The sequence below is a fragment of the Balaenoptera physalus genome, assembly GCF_965194825.1.
Source record: "Balaenoptera physalus genome assembly, chromosome: 10".
NCBI classification, from domain to species: domain Eukaryota; kingdom Metazoa; phylum Chordata; class Mammalia; order Artiodactyla; family Balaenopteridae; genus Balaenoptera; species Balaenoptera physalus.
The window spans coordinates 103,394,441-103,412,395 of NC_138889.1; the positions used below are offsets into that span (position 1 = coordinate 103,394,441).

Below are 17,955 nucleotides of genomic sequence, written 5' to 3' on the forward strand. Positions count from 1 at the left end.
CTTTCCCATGTGTCAAACACTATACTTTTTTACATACATATTTGCATGTCCCCTTCACAATAACCCTTTCTTTGGCATAGATACTGCTATTTCCTCATTTCAAACACAAGTTGACTAAAGCACGGAGAAGTTAACTAATCTGCCCAGGGTCATGTGTAGCAAGAGGCAGAGTAGGAATCTGAACCAGCATGTCTGCATTATATTCCATCATGTTGTTAACCTCTACAGGCTCTAACTTCCCTTTCTCTTTTTCAAACACCATCTTTAATCCTTACATTTACAACCTCACATCCACCTAGGTTTGTTTTGTTGTTATTTTTACTTTTTATTTTGAAATGAATTTAGATTCACACAGAAGTTGCTAAAATAGTACAAAAGCTCCTGGGTACCCTTCTCTCAGCTTCCCCGATGTTCATATCTTACATAATCATAATACAATTACCAAAACCAGGAAATTAACATTTGTATAGTATTGTACAATTAACTAAACCTTAGAACTTATTTGGATTTTATCTGCTTTTACAGTACATACACTTGAGTGTGTGTATATTGATCACATGTATAGATTCATGTAATGACCACCACAATCAGAACTCAGAACAATTCTACTATCCCAAAAAATACTCCCTTGAGACTACAGAACGCTTCCATAACGACAAAGAAACTCCCTTGTATTATCCCCTCATAGTTGCACCCCCACATCTGACCTCTGGCAATAACCATTATATATTTTGTCATTTTAAGAATAGTTAATAGATGAAATTATACAGTGTGTAGCCTTCTGAGATTGGCTTTTTTCATTCAACATAATACCCTTGCAATCTATCAGTGTCGTATGTACCAACAGTTTGTTACTTTTTATTGTTGTGTAGTATCCCACTGAATGAGTACACAGTATTTTTTTTGTTGTGTTTTGTTTTTGAATTTTATTTATTTTTTTATACAGCAGGTTCTTATTAGTCATCAATTTTATACACATCAGTGTATATATGTCAATCCCAATCTCCCAATTCATCACACCACCACCCCCACCCCCCACTGCTTTCCCCCCTTGGTGTCCATACATTTGTTCTCTACATCTGTGTCTCAACTTCTGCCCTGCAAACCGGTTCATCTGTACCATTTTGCTGGGATCCACATACATGCGTTAAAATACGATATTTGTTTTTCTCTTTCTGACTTACTTCACTCTGTATGACAGTCTCTAGATCCATCCATGTCTCAACAAATGACTCAATTTCATTCCTTTTTATGGTTTAGTAATAGTCCATTGTATATATGTACCACATCTTCTTTATCCATTTGTCTGTCCATGGGCATTTAGGTTGCTTCCGTGACCTGGCTATTGTAAATAGTGCTGCAATGAACATTGGGGTGCATGTCTCTTTTTGAATTATGGTTTTCTCAGGGTATATGACCGGTAGTGAGATTGCTGGGTCGTATGGTAGTTCTATTTTTAGTTTTTTAAGGAACCTCCATACTGTTCTCCATAGTGGCTGTATCAGTTTACATTCCCACCAACAGTGCAAGAGGGTTCCCTTTTCTCCACACCCTCTCCAGCAATTATTGCTTGTAGATTTCTTGATGATGGCCATTCTGACTGGTGTGAGAAGATATTTCATTGTAGTTTTGATTTGCATTTCTCTAATGATTACTGATGTTGAGCATTCTTTCATGCGTCTGTTGGCAATCTGTATATCTTCTTTGGAGAAATCTCTGTTTAGGTCTTCTGCCCATTTTTGGATTGGGTTGTCTGTTTTTTTAATATTGAGCTGCATGAGCTGCTTTTAAATTTTGGAGATTAATCCTTTGTCAGTTGCTTCATTTGCAAATATTTTCTCCCATTCTGAGGGTTGTCTTTTCGTCCTGTTTATGGTTTCCTTTGCTGTGAAAAGCTTTGAAGTTTCATTAGGTCCCATTTGTTTATTTTTGTTTTTATTTCCATTTCTCTAGGAGGTGGGTCAAAAAGGACCTTGCAGTGATTTATGACATAGTGTTCTGCCTATGTTTTCCGCTAAGAGTTTTATACTGTCTGACCTTACATTTAGGTCTTTAATCCATTTTGAGTTTATTTTTGTGTATGGTGTTAGGGAGTGTTCTAATTTCATTCTTTTACATGTAGCTGTCCAGTTTTCCCAGCACCACTTATTGAAGAGGCTGTCTTTTCTCCACTGTATATTCTTGCCTCCTTGATCAAAGATAAGGTGACCATATGTGCGTGGGTTTATCTCTGGGCTTTCTATCCTGTTCCATTGATCTATATTTCTGTTTCTGTGCCAGTACCATACTGTCTTGATTACTGTAGCTTTGTAGTATAGTCTGAAGTCTGGGAGCCTGATTTCTCCAGCTCCGTTTTTCTTTCTCAAGATTGCTTTGGCTATTCGGGGTCTTTTGTGTTTCCATACAAATTGTGAAATTTTTTGTTCTAGTTCTGTGAAAAATGCCAGTGGTAGTTTGATAGGGATTGCATTGAATTTGTAGATTGCTTTGGGTAGTACAGTCATTTTCACAATGTTGATTCTTCCAATTCAAGAACATGGTATATCTCTCCATCTGTTGGTATCATCTTTAATTTCTTTCATCAGTGTCTTATAATTTTCTGCATACAGGTCTTTTGTCTCCCTAGGTAGGTTTATTCCTAGGTATTTTATTCTTTTTGTTGCAATGGTAAATGGGAGTGTTTCCTTAATTTCTCTTTCAGATTTTTCATCATTAGTGTATAGGAGTGCAAGAGATTTCTGTGCATTAATTTTGTATCCTGCAACTTTACCAAATTCATTGATTAACTCTACTAGTTTTCTGGTGGCACTTTTAGGATTCTCTATTTATAGTATCATGTCATCTGCAAAGAGTGACAGTTTTACTTCTTCTTTTCCAATTTGTATTCCTTTTATTTCTTTTTCTTCTCTGATTGCCATGGCTAGGACTTCCAAAACTATGTTGAATAAGAGTGGGGAGAGTGGACATCCTTGTCTTGTTCCTGATCTTAGAGGAAATGCTTTCAGGTTTTCACCATTGAGAATGATGTTTGCTGTGGGTTTATCGTATATGGCCTTTATTATGTTGAGGTAGGTTCCGTCTATGCCCACTTTCTGGAGAGTTTTTACCATAAGTGGGTGTTGAATTTTGTCAAAAGCTTTTTCTGCATCTATTGAGATGATCATATGGTTTTTATTCTTCAATTTGTTAATATGGTGTATCACATTGATTGATTTGCATGTATTGAAGAATCCTTGCATCCCTGGGATAAATCCCACTTGATTATGGTGTATGATCCTTTTAATGTGTTGTTGGATTGTGTTTGCTAGTATTTTGTTGAGGATTTTTGCATCTATATTCATCAGTGATATTGGTCTGTAATTTTCTTTGTTTGTAGTATCTTTGTCTGGTTTTGGTATCAGGGTGATGGTGGCCTCGTAGAATGAGTTTGGGAGTATTCTTTCCTCTGCAATTTTTTGGAAGAGTTTGAGAAGGATGGTGTTATCTTTTCTCTAAATGTTTGATAGAATTCACCTGTGAAGCCATCTGGTCCTGGACTTTTGTTTGTTGGAATATGTTTAATCACAGTTTCAATGTTATTACTTGTGATTGGTCTGTTCATATTTTCTATTTCTTCCTGTTTCAGTCTTGGAAGGTTATACCTTTCTAAGAATTTGTCCATTTCTTCCAGGTTGTCCATTTTATTAGTATAGAGTTGCTTGTAGTAGTCTCTTAGGATGCTTTGTATTACTGTGGTGTCCATTGTAACTTCTCCTTCGCTTCTAATTTTATTGATTTGAGTCCTCTTCCTCTTTTTCTTGATGAGTCTAGCTAAAGGTTTATCAATGTTGTTTATATTCTCAAAGAATCAGCTTTTAGTTTTATTGATCTTTGCTACTGTTTTCTTTGTTTCTATTTCATTTATTTCTGCTCTGATCTTTATGATTTCTTTTCTTCTGCTAACTTTGGATTTTGCTTGTTCTTCTTTCTCTAGTTCTTTTAGGTGTAAGGTTAGATTTTTATTTGAGATTTTTCTTGTTTCTTGAGGTAGCACTGTATTGCTATAAACTTCCCTCTTAGTACTGCTTTTGCTGCATCCCATAGATTTTTGATAATCGTGTTTTCGTTGTCATTTCTCTCTAAGTTTTTTTGTCTTCCTCTTTGACTTCTTCAGTGATCTCTTGGTACTTTAGTAACATATTGTGTACCCTCCATGTGTTTCTGTTTTTTACGTTGTTTTCCCTGTAATTTATTTGTAATTTATCTCATAGCATTGTGTCAGAAAAGCTGCTTGATATGATTTCAATTGTCTTAAATTTACCAAGGCTTGATTTGTGACCCAAGATGTGATATACTCTGGAGACTGTTCCTTGTGCACTTGAGAAGAAAATGTAATCTGCTGTTTTCTGATGGAATGTCCTATAAATGTCAATTAAATCCATCTAATCTATTGTGTTTCCTTATTAATTTTCTGTCTGGATGATCTCTCCATTGGTGTCAGTGAGGTGCTAAAGTCCCCCACTATTATTGTGTTACTGTGGAGGTCCTCTTTTATAGCTGTTAGCATTTGCCTTATGTATTGAGGTGTTCCTATGTTGGGTGCATATATAATTGTTATATCTTCTTCTTGGATTGATCTCATGATCATTACACAGTGTCCTTCTTGTCTCTTGTAACATTATTTTAAGTCTATTTTATCTGATATGAGTATTCTTACTCCAGCTTTCTTTTGATTTCTATTTGCATGGAATACCTTTTTCCATCCACTCACTTTCAGTCTGTATGTGTCCCTAGGTCTGAAGTGGGTCTCTTGTAGACAGCATATAGACGGGTCTTGTTTTTGTATCCATTGAGCAAACCTGAGTCTTTTGCTTGGAGCATTTAATCCATTCACATTTAAGGTAATTATCAATATGTATGTTCCTATTATCAGTTTCTTAATTGTTTTGAGTTACTTTTTGTAGGTCCTTTTCTTCTCTTGTTTTTCCCACTTAGAGAAGTTCGTTTAGCATCTGCTGTAGAGCTGGTTTGGTGCTGCTGAATTCTCTTAGCTTTAGCTTTTCTGTAAAGCTTTTGATTTCTCTGTCGAATCTGAATGAAATCCTTGCTGGGTAGAGTAATCTTGATCGTAGGTTCTTCCCTTTCATCACTTTAAATATATTGTGACACTCCCTTCTGGCTTGTAGAGTTTCTGCTGAGAAATCAGCTGTTAACCTTATGGGAGGTCCCCTGTATGTTATTTGTCGTTTTTTCCCTTGTTGCTTTTAATAATTTTTCTTTGCCTTTAATTTTTGTCAATTTGATTACTATGTGTCTCAGTGTGTTTCTACTTGGGTTTATCCTGCCCAGGACTCTCTGCGCTTCCTGAACTTGGGTGGCTATTTCCTTTCCCATGTTAGGGAAGTTTTTGACTATAATCTCTTCAAATATTTTCCCGGGTCCTTTCTCTCTCCCTTCTCCTTTGGGGACCCCAATAATGTGAATGTTGGTGCATTTAATGTTGTCCCAGAGGTCTCTTAGGCAGTATTCATTTCTTTTCATTGTTTTTTCTTTATTCTGTTCTGCGGCAGTGAATTGTACCATTCTGTCTTCCAGGTCACTTATCCATTCTTCTGCTTCAGTTATTCTGCTATTGATTCCTTCTAGTGTATTTTTCCTTTCAGTTGTTGTATTGTTCATCTCTGTTTGTTTGTTCTTTAATTCTTCTAGGTGTTTGTTCTTTAATTCTTCTAGGTCTTTGTTAAACATTTCTTGCCGCTTCTCGATCTTTGCCTCCATTCTTTTTCTGAGGTCCTGGATCATCTTCACTATCATTATTCTGAATTCTTTTTTTGGAAGGTTGCCTATCTCCACTTCATTTTGTTGTTTTTCTGAGGTTTTATCTTGTTCCTTAATCTGGTACATAGCCCTCTGCCTTTTCATTTTGTCTGTCTCTCTGTGAATGTGGTTTTCATTCCACAGGCTGCAGGACTGTAGCTCCTCTTGCTTCTGCTGTCTGCCCTCTGGTGAGTGAGGCTACCTAAGAGGCTTGTGCAAGCTTCCTGATGGGAGGGACGGGTGGTGGGTAGAGCTGGCTGTTGTTCTGGTGGGTAGAGCTCACTAAAACTTTAATCTGCTTGTCTGCTGATGGGTGGGGCTGAATTCCCTCCCTGTTGGTTGTTTGGCCTGAGGCGACCCAGCACTGGAGGCTACAGACTCTTTGGTAGGGCTAATGGCAGACTTCAGGAGGGCTCACGCCAAGGAGAACTTCCCAGAACTTCTGCTGCCAGCGTCCTTGTCCCCACGGTGAGCCACAGCCACCCCCTGTCTCTGCAGGAGACCCTCCAACACTAGCAAATAGGTCTTGTTCAGTCTCCTATGGGGTCACTGCTCCTTCCCCCTAGGTCCTGATGTGAACACTACTTTGTGTGTGCCCTCCAAGAGTGGAGTCTCTGTTTTCCCCAGTCCTGTCAAAGTCCTGCAATCAAATCCCACTAGGCTTCAAAGTCTGATTCTCTGGGAACTGCCCCTCCCATTGCTGGACCTCCAGGTTGGGAAACCTGATGTGGAGCTCAGAACCTTCATTCCAGTGGGTGGACTTCTGTGGTATAAGTGTTCTCCAGTTTGTGCATCAGCCACCCAGCAGTTATGGGATTTGATTTTATTGTGATTGTGCCCCTCCTACCATCTCACTGCAGCTTCTCCTTTGTCTTTGGATGTGGGGTATCTTTTTTGGTGAGTTCCAGTGTCTTTCTGTAGACGACTGTTCAGCAGTTAGTTGTGATTCTGGTGCTCTCACAAGAGGGAGTGAGCACATGTCCTTCTACTCCACCACCTTGAACCAATCTCCTAGTTTTTAATAATTGTTATCTACATTATCATAATAATAATAGTCACTACTATTAAATACCCCTTGTTTAATTGGAAGTTCATTATCTACTGATAAAACGTCCATACTTTCTCTGCAGATCCTTCCAGTCACAGGTCATATAATTGCAATCCCAAACCTGCAGGTTACCACCATGGGTATAACTTTCTCTCAGCTAGTTGTGAGGATCACAAAAGGTGGGGAACATAATTTTCTAGAACACTTACAGTTACTGGTAGCCCTTATTTCCAAACTCTAAACTCTGAATAATGAGCTCCATAGTGGCTTAAGAAAGAAGCTCTCTTCCGTTATAAAAATGAATCATTATATTTCAAAAATTAATGTTTAATTAGTAACATTAGTCACTTTTCTGTAAAGCTCAGTTTTACGAACATGCTCCTAAACTAATGATGCAAAAGAGATTACAAAATGATACTCCAGCCCCTGCCTTCTTACAAGCTATAGGGTGGCTGAAGAAATAAGAATCAAAATAATACATGGTACAGTCACATCACTATTGGCGCCAACCACACAGTTATAAGACCAGGAAGGAGAGAGAACAATGCAGAGGTCTTATTAGCAAGATTCACTGCATGGAGCTGGGTCTGGAAGGTCACCAGAAGAGAGGTCATTCTGGGCTTAAAAAAACACCATTCATAGAGTGTTCTGCCTATGTTTTCCTCTAAGAGTTTTATCGTGTCTGGCCTTACATTTAGGTCTTTAATCCATTTTGAGTTTATTTTTGTGTATGGTGTTAGGCAGTGTTCTAATTTCATTCTTTTACATGTAGCTGTCTAGTTTTCCCAGCACCACTTATTGAAGAGGCTGTCTTTTCTCCATTGTATACTCTTGCCTCCTTTATCAAAGACAAGGTGACCATAGGTGTGTGGGCTTTATCTCTGGGCTTTCTACCCTGTTCCATTGATCTATATTTCTGTTTTCGTGCCATCACAGCAAGATCCTTTTTGACCCACCTCCTAGAGAAATGGAAACATAAACAAATGGGACCTAATGAAACTTAAAAGCTTTTGCACAGCAAAGGAAACCATAAGCAAGACAAAAAGACAACCCTCAGAATGGGAGAAAATATTTGCAAATGAAGCAACTGACAAAGCATTAATCTCCAAAATTTACAAGCAGCTCATGCAGCTCAATAGCAAAAAAAACAAACAACCCAATCCAAAAATGGGCAGAAGACCTAAATAAACATTTCTCCAAAGAAGATATATAGATTGTCAACAAACACATGAAAGGACGCTCAACATCATTAATCATTAGAGAAATGCAAATCAAAACTACAATGAGGTATCACCTCACACCAATCAAAATGGCCATCATCAAAAAAATCTACAAACAATAAATACTTGAGAGGGTGTGGAGAAAAGGGAACCCTCTTGCACTGTTGGTGGGAATGTAAATTGATACAGCCACTATGGAGAACAGTATGGAGGTTCCTTAAAAAACTAAAAATAGAACTACCATACGACCCAGCAATCCCACTACTGGGCATATACCCTGAGAAAACCATAATTCTAAAAGAGTCATGTACCACAATGTTCACTGCAGTTCTATTTACAATAGCCTGGACATGGAAGCAACCTAAGTGTCCATTGACAGATGAATGGAAGAAGGAAATGTGGCACATATATACAATGGAATATTACTCAGCCATAAAAAGAAACAAAATTGAGTTATTTGTAGTGAGGTGGATGGACCTAGAGTCTGCCATACAAAGGGAAGTTAGTCAGAAAGAGAAAAACAAATACCGTAGGCTAACACATATATATGGAGTCTAAAAAAAAAAAAAAAAGGTTCTGAAGAACCTAGGGGCAGGACAGGAATAAATACGCAGACGTAGAGAATGGACTTGAGGACACGGGGAGGGGGAAGGGTAAGCTGGGACGAAGTGAGAGAGTGGCATGGACATATATACACTACCAAATGTAAAATAGATAGCTAGTGGGAAGCAGCCGCATAGCACAGGGAGATCAGCTCTGTGCTTTGTGACCACCTAGAGGGGTGGGATAGGGAGGGTGGGAGGGAGATGCAAGAGGGAGGTGATATGGGGATATATGTATTTGTATAGCTGATTCACTTTGTTATACAACAAAAACTAACACAACATTGTAAAGTAATTATACCCAATAAAGATGTTAAATAAATTAATTAATTTAATTAAATGCAAAAAAAACCCCACCATTCATTTTACCATTCTCCTTCTGCTGCCTGGATAACATGAATCACATCAATCATGAGTTACCATGATTCTGTGGTCTTTCTAAAACAAAGCTGAGTTCGTGTTTTCTAAATTACCTTCAGCCTTTGAGCAGTATTATTGCCTGAAATTGTCACTTTCTAAAGCTCAAAGCGTTAATAAATCTTCAGTATCTTTTTTGTCCATTTTACATAAGGGAAAAAAAACATGGAAGGGGAATCTGTATTCACCATAACTTGTTCAACATACATTTAATGAGTCTACCACATCTGAGACACTACAGAACACAGGGTGGGGGTGGGGACAGACATCAGCCCTGCCCCAAGGATCTCTGCCCACAAGACATTTATTTGTATCTGTGAAACAGGACTGAAAATAAATAATTGGAATGTAACAGGACACTTCCAAAAAATGGAATAGCATGCCACTGTTAAAAATGTAATGTACAGCACAGGGAACCCAGTCAATATTTTATAATAACTTTGTATGGAGTGAAATCTATACAAATGTCAAATTACTATGTTGTACACCTGAAACCAATATACTACTGTAAGTCAACTATACTTCAATTAAAAAAAGAATTATAATAAATATTTATTGACATGAAAAAGGTGTTTAAAAGACATTAAGCTAAACAACATGATCCTAATTTGCTGATTTTCAAAATCATATGTCTCCATGTGAAATACATATTGACATACAAACGTTTAAAAATCTAAATAAAAGGGCTTCCCTGGTGGTGCAGTGGTTGAGAGTCTGCCTGCCAATGCAGGGGACACGGGTTTGAGCCCTGGTCTGGGAAGATCCCACATGCCGCGGAGCAACTAGGCCCATGAGCCACAACTACTGAGCCTGCACGTCTGGAGCCTGTGCTCCGCAACAAGAGAGGTCGCGACAGTGAGAGGCCCGCGCACTGCGATGAAGAGTGGCCCTCACTCGCCGCAACTAGAGAAAGCCCACGCACAGAAACGAAGACCCAACACAGCCATAAATAAATAAATAAATAAATAAATTAATTTTTTAAAAAAAATCTAAATAAAAATATTACCATTGAGTTGTGGCACTACGGATGCTTTTTTTTTCTTTCTCTTGTTTTTTTATTATCTATATTTTCCAATTTTGTTTAGTTAACATATAGGGCATTAAAAGGCAATAGGATGCTGCACTAATGAATATCAAAAAGTGCAAAGAGGTTGGAGAAAATGAGCACTTAAGGGTTTGGGGGTTTCAGAAAAGGCTTCCCAGTACAAAGGAGAGGAAAGTGTGAAAGCACAGCATGTTCCAAAATTTACAAATGGGCCTATGTATCCACTTAGGGTAGAAGAGTCAATGGTAAAAGGACTTTGGAATTAAATAAAGATAGGAGACAGGTTGGTTTGAAACAAGGAAGTTTAAAAGTACTAATAATTTCCAAGTTAAGTATCTCAGACCACCTCAGAGCTTGGAGAACAGAAAGACAGAAAGCAGAGAGGTGCCAAAGGAACGGAGTGAGTTCACTGACACTTCTTTACCTATTTCTTCACTCAAATCAATGGGCATCAACGGTGGGGCTGGTCTACCTGCGTGGGTTCTCTGCAGCGTTCCACTTTCCAGGCTGGAGAAATGGTGCCAACTCTTGACTCTCTGTTGGGCGAGTAGATAAGAAACCATAAGAGGGATGAAGCAGGAAAGAAATGAAACAAGGGAGGAAAGAAAACCAGGAGAGGAATGAAAGAGAATGGCAGGTACTATAAAACAGGTAAGAGATACTTCAAGAAAAAACAATCAAAAGTTAATGCTAAAAAAGGTGACAGGAGGTTCAAATGTATGCCATTCCATGAAGATTAATCAAGGAGGGAGCAACGTCCCGCTGGGAGCAAGTGACGATGATGTGCAGATCACCCAACGACACAGCACCAGCAGAAAAACTGCAGCACTTCGTTTTGTAATACATTTTAATTAAGGTGCTTTTTTTTAATGGCAAAAACAAAAACAGGTGGGGAAAATCACTCATTTTGACTAGGTCAGTATTGTTATTTGCAGATATACTGGGTGATACTGTGGAAATGATTTGGTATTATGTTTCACTATATGCTACAATGTCTTCTCACAGATAGTAGTCATCTTCACCCTATAATGTTAAAAGTGGTATTAGTGTGGAAGGGAGGTAGAAAGAAACTAGAAAAAAGTAAATTTTTCCAACTTTTATTTGAAATTATCTAATCAGAGCAACTTGCTGAGCTTTTGTCTTATTGCTAACAGTCCTGCCTTTTTATACCATTGGACCTTCTGTTTTTTGCTGTGTTCCTTGTGCTTAAAAATAAATATATTTGCTCTAATTTTTAGGTGGAAAAAAAGGCAACCCAACAGTAAATATTTTACCAAAGTTTAAGAGAAAAATTGTACTAAACCAGTAGGTGGAATCTAAGAAAAGAGCTTATTCAATGGTTTTCCTTCTCTTCTATCATTTACAGGATTATCCTCATTTCAACTGAATAATTGCTTAGTTATTCCCCCAAGCATTTTTCCCTCCCTTTGTACCAAACTATATAGCCATTAAGGCTGTTTACACCTTAAGTCACTTTGGCATAAACTAAAAGAATTGAGACTGGCTCAGCTCCTTAATCCTTTTTATAAAACCAGAACTTGACCCAGGAAAAAAATGCATCTGAGACCAGTGTAATCTTTATAAAACTATTAATAATTTGGGTTCTATATGGAACTCATAGGCCTTGGTCTAGGAACTTAAACAGCAGATATGAAGTTTAAAAATGCTGATAAATAGATGACAAGTCTAGAGTTTTCTTATCAAATTATTCAATGAGACAAAAAAATTACAGTGATCAATCACCAAAAAAGGAGGTAATGAGATCACATACATGTAGAAATAGTTGGTTTCTTTTATTTTTGGCCACACCATGTGGCTTGTGGGATCTTAGTTCCCCGACGAGGGATGGAACCTGTGCCCCCTGCACTAGAAGCGTGGAGTCATAACCACTAGATCGCCAGGGAATTCCTGAAACAGTTTGTTTTAATACTTTTAAAAAAAACTCAAGAAAATTCTTCTTCTGGTTAATTATTGTACTGTGAGTCCCCACCTCCTATCTCCTTGATCTTGGCATTGACCTTTTGAAGTTCAATTTCTATGATAAACTTTCCATATGGCACATCCATTGTTTAAAGAGGGATAGAAGACTTTTGGCTCTAATAATAGAATGACAGTTACCTTTTCTCAAGCTCTTGCCAACAGTGCTGGGCACTGTTCCAACAGCTTCACAGGAATTAGGATTATCTGATTTTCCCACCAGCCCCTTTGAACGGCATCATTAACCTCACTTTACAGTTGCGTCACAGGGACTAACAGGGATCTAGTTAAAAAGTTAAGTTCCCAGAGTTAGTGAAGTAGCAGATTAGGAGAGTTTGAACACTAACTGGCCACAGGAACCAGATCCATGGGATATAAAAACTTCATATTCTCAAATGTCACTTGAGAGCTACAGTGAGTCACTCCAAGAATCACAGCTGTGGAACTGATTATTTTTCCATGTTTAAATAACCATCTGCAGATTAAAATGTTTCCACTTTGAAAAAGTAGTCCCTTTGGCATCAGATGTTTCCAAAATGTGTTTTCTGCCTTTATAGTGAGTGTTCAACCTTTTTCAATTGTATCCAGCATCTGAGCAGCTTAGGGTAAGGGTTATGAGTATAGGTTCTGGATTTAATTATCTCACTGTGAAATGGGGATGATGTTAGTACCTACCTCATGGGTGTTTGTAAAAACTTAGAGAGATAATATATCTCACCTATTTAACACAGCAATAATAATACAGCCAACCCGTGCAGTTGTAACAGGTACAATTCTAAAAACTTTACATGGAATAACTCTTTAATACTCAAAGTGACCCTATAAGGAGTATATTCTTATTATCCTCATTGTACAGACAAGAAACTAAGGCAGAGAGTGGTTAACAAACCTGCCAAAGACAGAGCTGGTGTTGGAGCCAGAATGCTAACCCCAAGCTCATGCTCGTAACCGTGACACTAGACAGCCCTCACTGTACCTACGGTAAGCGCTTAATGAAATGCTAGCTCTCTGGACAGCTTACCTGAGGCTCGCTGGGCAGAGGCCTTGCTAACTTAATTACTGAATCACCGAGAAGTCAGTCTGGTTTATAAAGTCCTCTCCACAGCAGCAGAAACCAGTAGTTTTGTTTGCTGCGTAGTTACAGGTGCAGCATCAATCCCCTGTCACTAGGTGGCCTGGAAGACAAGCTCTGTAAGCCTCCTGGGTGAGCAGAGTGGCTGGAGGGGGCTCCCCACCAGCACTCAAGAGCCCATATTGTAGTCCTGACTCTGCCACACATGTCCTGTGTAACCCTGACCCATGCATTTCACCTGTCGTGGCTTCAATGTCTCCTCTGTAAACCAAGGGGAATGGGACAGGGTAATTGGAAAGGCTCTTTCCTACCCTGAAATTTCAGGATTCTATGAGGACAAGGTCTGAATAAGTGTTCCTGTTAAAACACCAGTGGTGCAAAGCTCCAGTAGGCTAATCACACTTCATAACAGGGATGAGGGCATCCAGAACTCCTACCTTCTTGAGATTGATGATGTACAAGAAAATGGTTTGGGGAGGAGGTCTCAAAAAAGGAATCTAAGGACAAAGAAGACAATTTTTTTGTGTGTCATGATTTTTTTTTCAAGGATTAATAATGATTTCTGTCCATATCTAATTGTGCTGATTTATTTCCAACAAAATTCCCACCAAGGACTTAAGATACTCTATGCTTCCAGAAGGACAAAAATGAATAGGGAATCTCAAGGGTACTTTTCTTAAAGAATGAGAGAATCAACTTAATTGGTCATATGTGAATTATCTACTGGAAAAGTATTAACAAATAATTTTAAATCTTGGACTGTCTTTCTTACCATCCAATCATATTCTTGACCCCTATATTCATTTTCTATTTATTGATATAACAAATTATCAGAAACTTAGTGGCTTAAAACAACACAACTTCATCATCTTGACAGTTCTGTAGGTCACAAATCCAACACCAGTTTCATTGAGCTAAGATCAAGGTGTCAGCAGAGCTGCATTCCTTTCTGAAATCTCTAGGAAAGAACCTGCTTTCCTTGTTTTCTCTAGCTTCTAGAGGCCACCATATCCCTTGGCTCATGGTTCACTTCCTCCTCTTTAAAGCCAGCAGCACAGCATCTCTCTAACTCTACCTCCATCACCACATCTCTTTCTCTGACTCTCTTCTACCTCCCTCTTCCACTTTTAAGGACCCTTGTGATGGCACTGGGCCCACCCAAATAATCCAGGAAAATCTCCCTGTTTTAAAGTCAGCTGATTATCAATCTCAATGCCATCTGCAACCTTAAATACCTCTGCCATGTAACCTAACATATTCACAATTTCCTAGATTAGAACGTGGACATCTTTGGGGAAGGGAGAAGGGTGCATTATTCTGCCTACCACCATCTCTTCCCTTGTTCTGTTGTCCTTCAGATGCAATGAACTCACAGAAGATCAATATATATAAACACTTTACAAAATCAAATGGGAATTGGAAAGTAAATGTATCCTCATCTTCCCCTCCTTCTCTTCTTTCAAACTGTAGGATGTATAGGATTCCAAAGTCAAATAAGTATCATTCATATTGGTTGTCATTGCCCATTAACTGCTCACTTGCTTTCCTTCATTTGCATAGATAATGGACATTTGACAAGATTTTCTTTAGTTTCCTTTCTGGGTAAATTTATCATTTTGCTATGTTTTGTAATACTTAGGACATAATGATGTCATCCAAGCCAACAGCCTACCTCAGAATATGTGAAACCAAACCTAATCCTTACCCACCAAGCTACTCTATGGCTCCTGGGTCTCAACAACCTCTGAGTTTCATCAGCCTAGGAAACCAAGCGCAGAGTGGTCAGCCTGCCTTCATCACTTCTCCAGGAACCTTCACCAACAGTCGGCAGGGTCCAGGAAACATACAAATGGTAAATTCAGCTAGAGGAGAAGCAGCTACAAACTTTAAAGAAGAAGCAAAGACACTAGGGGTAAGTCTACTTACTACTAGAATTTTTATTTTGCATTTGTAAGGTTTTATTGTGCTTATAAGCTATAGGTGGAGAGAAGTTTATGATCTCATGACATACGCCCAATCATTAGAAAGGTTGGAATGCTACCCGGAAACAGTATCCCTTTTAGGTAGAAATAATTAGTCTGCATATAGATTTTACCCCCAAATTCATTTTACTTTGGATTCAAGCAAAAATCTAATGGGTGACAAAGGATTCTTCGTAGCAGGATGATTCAGTAACACTGACATTCTGGAAATGCCACCACTTCTAGCTTGATCTCACTTTTGCAAAGGATATTTTGGGTACCCTCAATCCTGTCTCTGGATTAGTTTCAAGTCTGGTATTTGTACAGAGGCAAACTCATTTTGAGGGCTGCCTTAAAAACAGAAGGAACTACAAATGGGCTGTCTGGGGAAACTGGGTGTGAAAGAACTAGGGGCCATTCCATCTGCTGTCCCCTCACCCAGTGCCCATGGAGATGTTATGACTTAACTGCATGTCAATTCTATAAGGGGCACTTTGACCATTCCTAATCTAGTTTATGGAGGCATTGTAAATAAAATATGCCCTACATGTACATGAAGACTCCACTGGCATAGGTGGCATTATTAGTTCCTTTGCTGTGCTTTTGAAGAACCTCTTTCACGCCACTAACACAACTCCTCCAAATGGTACTGTCCCTCCCTGTGTGCAGCTCTAACTTCTCTGCTAGAGGGTTCCACAAATTATATTGAGTGCCCATTATATGCCAGAACTCTTCTAGCCATCACAGGAAAGTAAAACTGAGCATTGGTCCCCCTGCAGCAGGCAGATGTAAGCTGGGAGGTGGCCTCTCAGATCTTCCTCCTGCCAGACAGAGGAAGTTCCCTGTTCCCATTGGGCCACGGGCACAAACTAGCACACCACACAGCTGGCCCCATACAGGTGCTGGGAATACGGCAGAGAACAAACCAGGCATAATCTCTGCCCTCATGGAGCTCAGAACCTAGTGGCAGAATCAGACTACACACATAATAAAGAATTAAGGTACACAGTGTGTTGGAAGTTGATAAAAGATATGGAAAGAATAAAGAAGTGTGAAAGGGATAAGCAGTTCCAGGCAGTGAGGGGGTAGCAGTTTCAAGCTGGTCAGAGCAGGCTTTCCTTAGAAGACGACATTTGAGCAAAGACATGAAGTGAGGAGTGAGCCTTGTGGATGTCAGGCAAGAGGTTCCCGGTAAAGTCAGAAGGTCTTTCGAGGAAAATGTGGCATGTTTGAAGAACAGGGAGGAGGCAAACAAAGTAGAATAGAATGGCAGACGGAGGGAGTAGTGGGAAAAAGGGCAGAGGGGCGGTAGAGCCAGATCCTTTGAGGCTGGGAGGACTGGAAACTCTGGCTTTTAGTCTGAGTGGAGTGAGCGGCCACTGGAGCCGTCTGACCGGTACCAAAGACGTGCTCAAGAGAAATGCTTTAAAGTACCCTTGGGTTTTTTAAAAGCTCCAGTTGGCAGAAGCTACTTCCTCTCCCTGAAGACTGACCTTCTGTGCTGTTAGTAGCCTCCAGTCACCACAACAGTGCAGGGGCCTTGGGGGCGGTGGGGGCAGGGGCGTAGGATGTGAGTGGACCATCTGTTCCAACTGACTCAGAGCTTAAAATAGTTCTGCGGCCAAAAATCCAGAATGAACTAAATGACCAAATTACTAAGTCTGGCCAATATGCAATTGTGATCAGTAAATGGTACATCCAGGGTTCTACCAGGAGAAAGGAAGGCCGGTATTAACCCAGATCTAACTGCTCCTCATCAAAATGATGGCAAGGATGAGGGTGGGAAGCTTATAGCCAGGTGCTTGAATTGCTGCTCTGGAGAAGAGGTAGTTAAAAAACAAATGATAATGTCTAATGCAGGAGTTCTTCAACTGAGACCCACAACTGGCTAAAAGAAGCCCATGACACCTCTGAAGTTGTATGCAAATGTGTGGTGTGTGTATGGATGGATACGGAAGAACAGTTTTTTAGGGGAGAAGACTCACAGCTTTTATCAGAGTCTCAACTTCATTATTCAAAAAATATTAATCTCTTAGCATTGTTTAGGAAGCTGTGGGGTTTTCTTCTAATCCTGATTCAATTTAATTGTATTCGGTAGCTACGTGTTGAGGAAATAAACACAGCAATCACTGTATTTGCAGTATTCCTGGACAGATAAGATGTAAACTTTGGAAGAAACAATTAACTTCCGGTCCAACCTAGCAACAGTTATCTCTCATGAATCTGTTTATCAAGGATGAAGGAAGGTATACTAAGAGGTACTAAGATGTATCCACTGTCTGAGAATACATGATGGGCCAATAAGGAAATGTTTGCATACCTGCAATTTGAAATCGAACAATATAAATGAGTACAAAACTAAGAAATAAGGTGTGTGATTTATATCATAAGATACAACAGAATTTAAAAAAGAAAAACAAGATAGCTTAAATTCACTGGTATAATCAAGAAGAGTTCATGGAAGAAGTGAAGCTGAGCCTGAGGGGATAGTTAAGACATGGGCTCTGGAGTCAATTTGCTGCATTAAATTCCCAGGTCTGCCCCTCAGTAATTGTGTGACCTTGGGCACTGCTATGGTCTGAATGTTTCTGTCCCCCTCCAAAATTCATATGTTGAAATCCTAACTCTCAAAGATCATAATATTAGGAGGTAGGCCTTTGGGAGGTGCTTATTAGGTCATGAGAGTGGAGCGCTCATGAATGAGATTATTGCCTTATAAAAGAGACTCCTAAAAAAAAAAAAAAAAAGAGACTCCTGAGAGATCCCTCGCCCTTTGCACCATGTGAGGACACAGAGGCACAGGCTATGAACAGGAAG

The 17,955-nt window shown here is 39.3% G+C and overlaps 1 protein-coding gene across 1 annotated transcript in view; it reads left to right on the forward strand.

The window, feature by feature from the left end:
* The window catches only part of LOC309667855 (membrane-spanning 4-domains subfamily A member 12-like), a 42,916-nt gene that overhangs the window by 14,574 nt on the left and 10,387 nt on the right, over window positions 1-17,955 (forward strand). Inside the window, 1 exon segment of the mRNA XM_082476794.1 lies at window positions 1-15,127. This exon segment is cut by the window's left edge and continues 14,574 nt beyond it. Coding sequence (XP_082332920.1) covers window positions 14,823-15,127 — 305 coding nt within the window. The 5' untranslated portion in view covers window positions 1-14,822.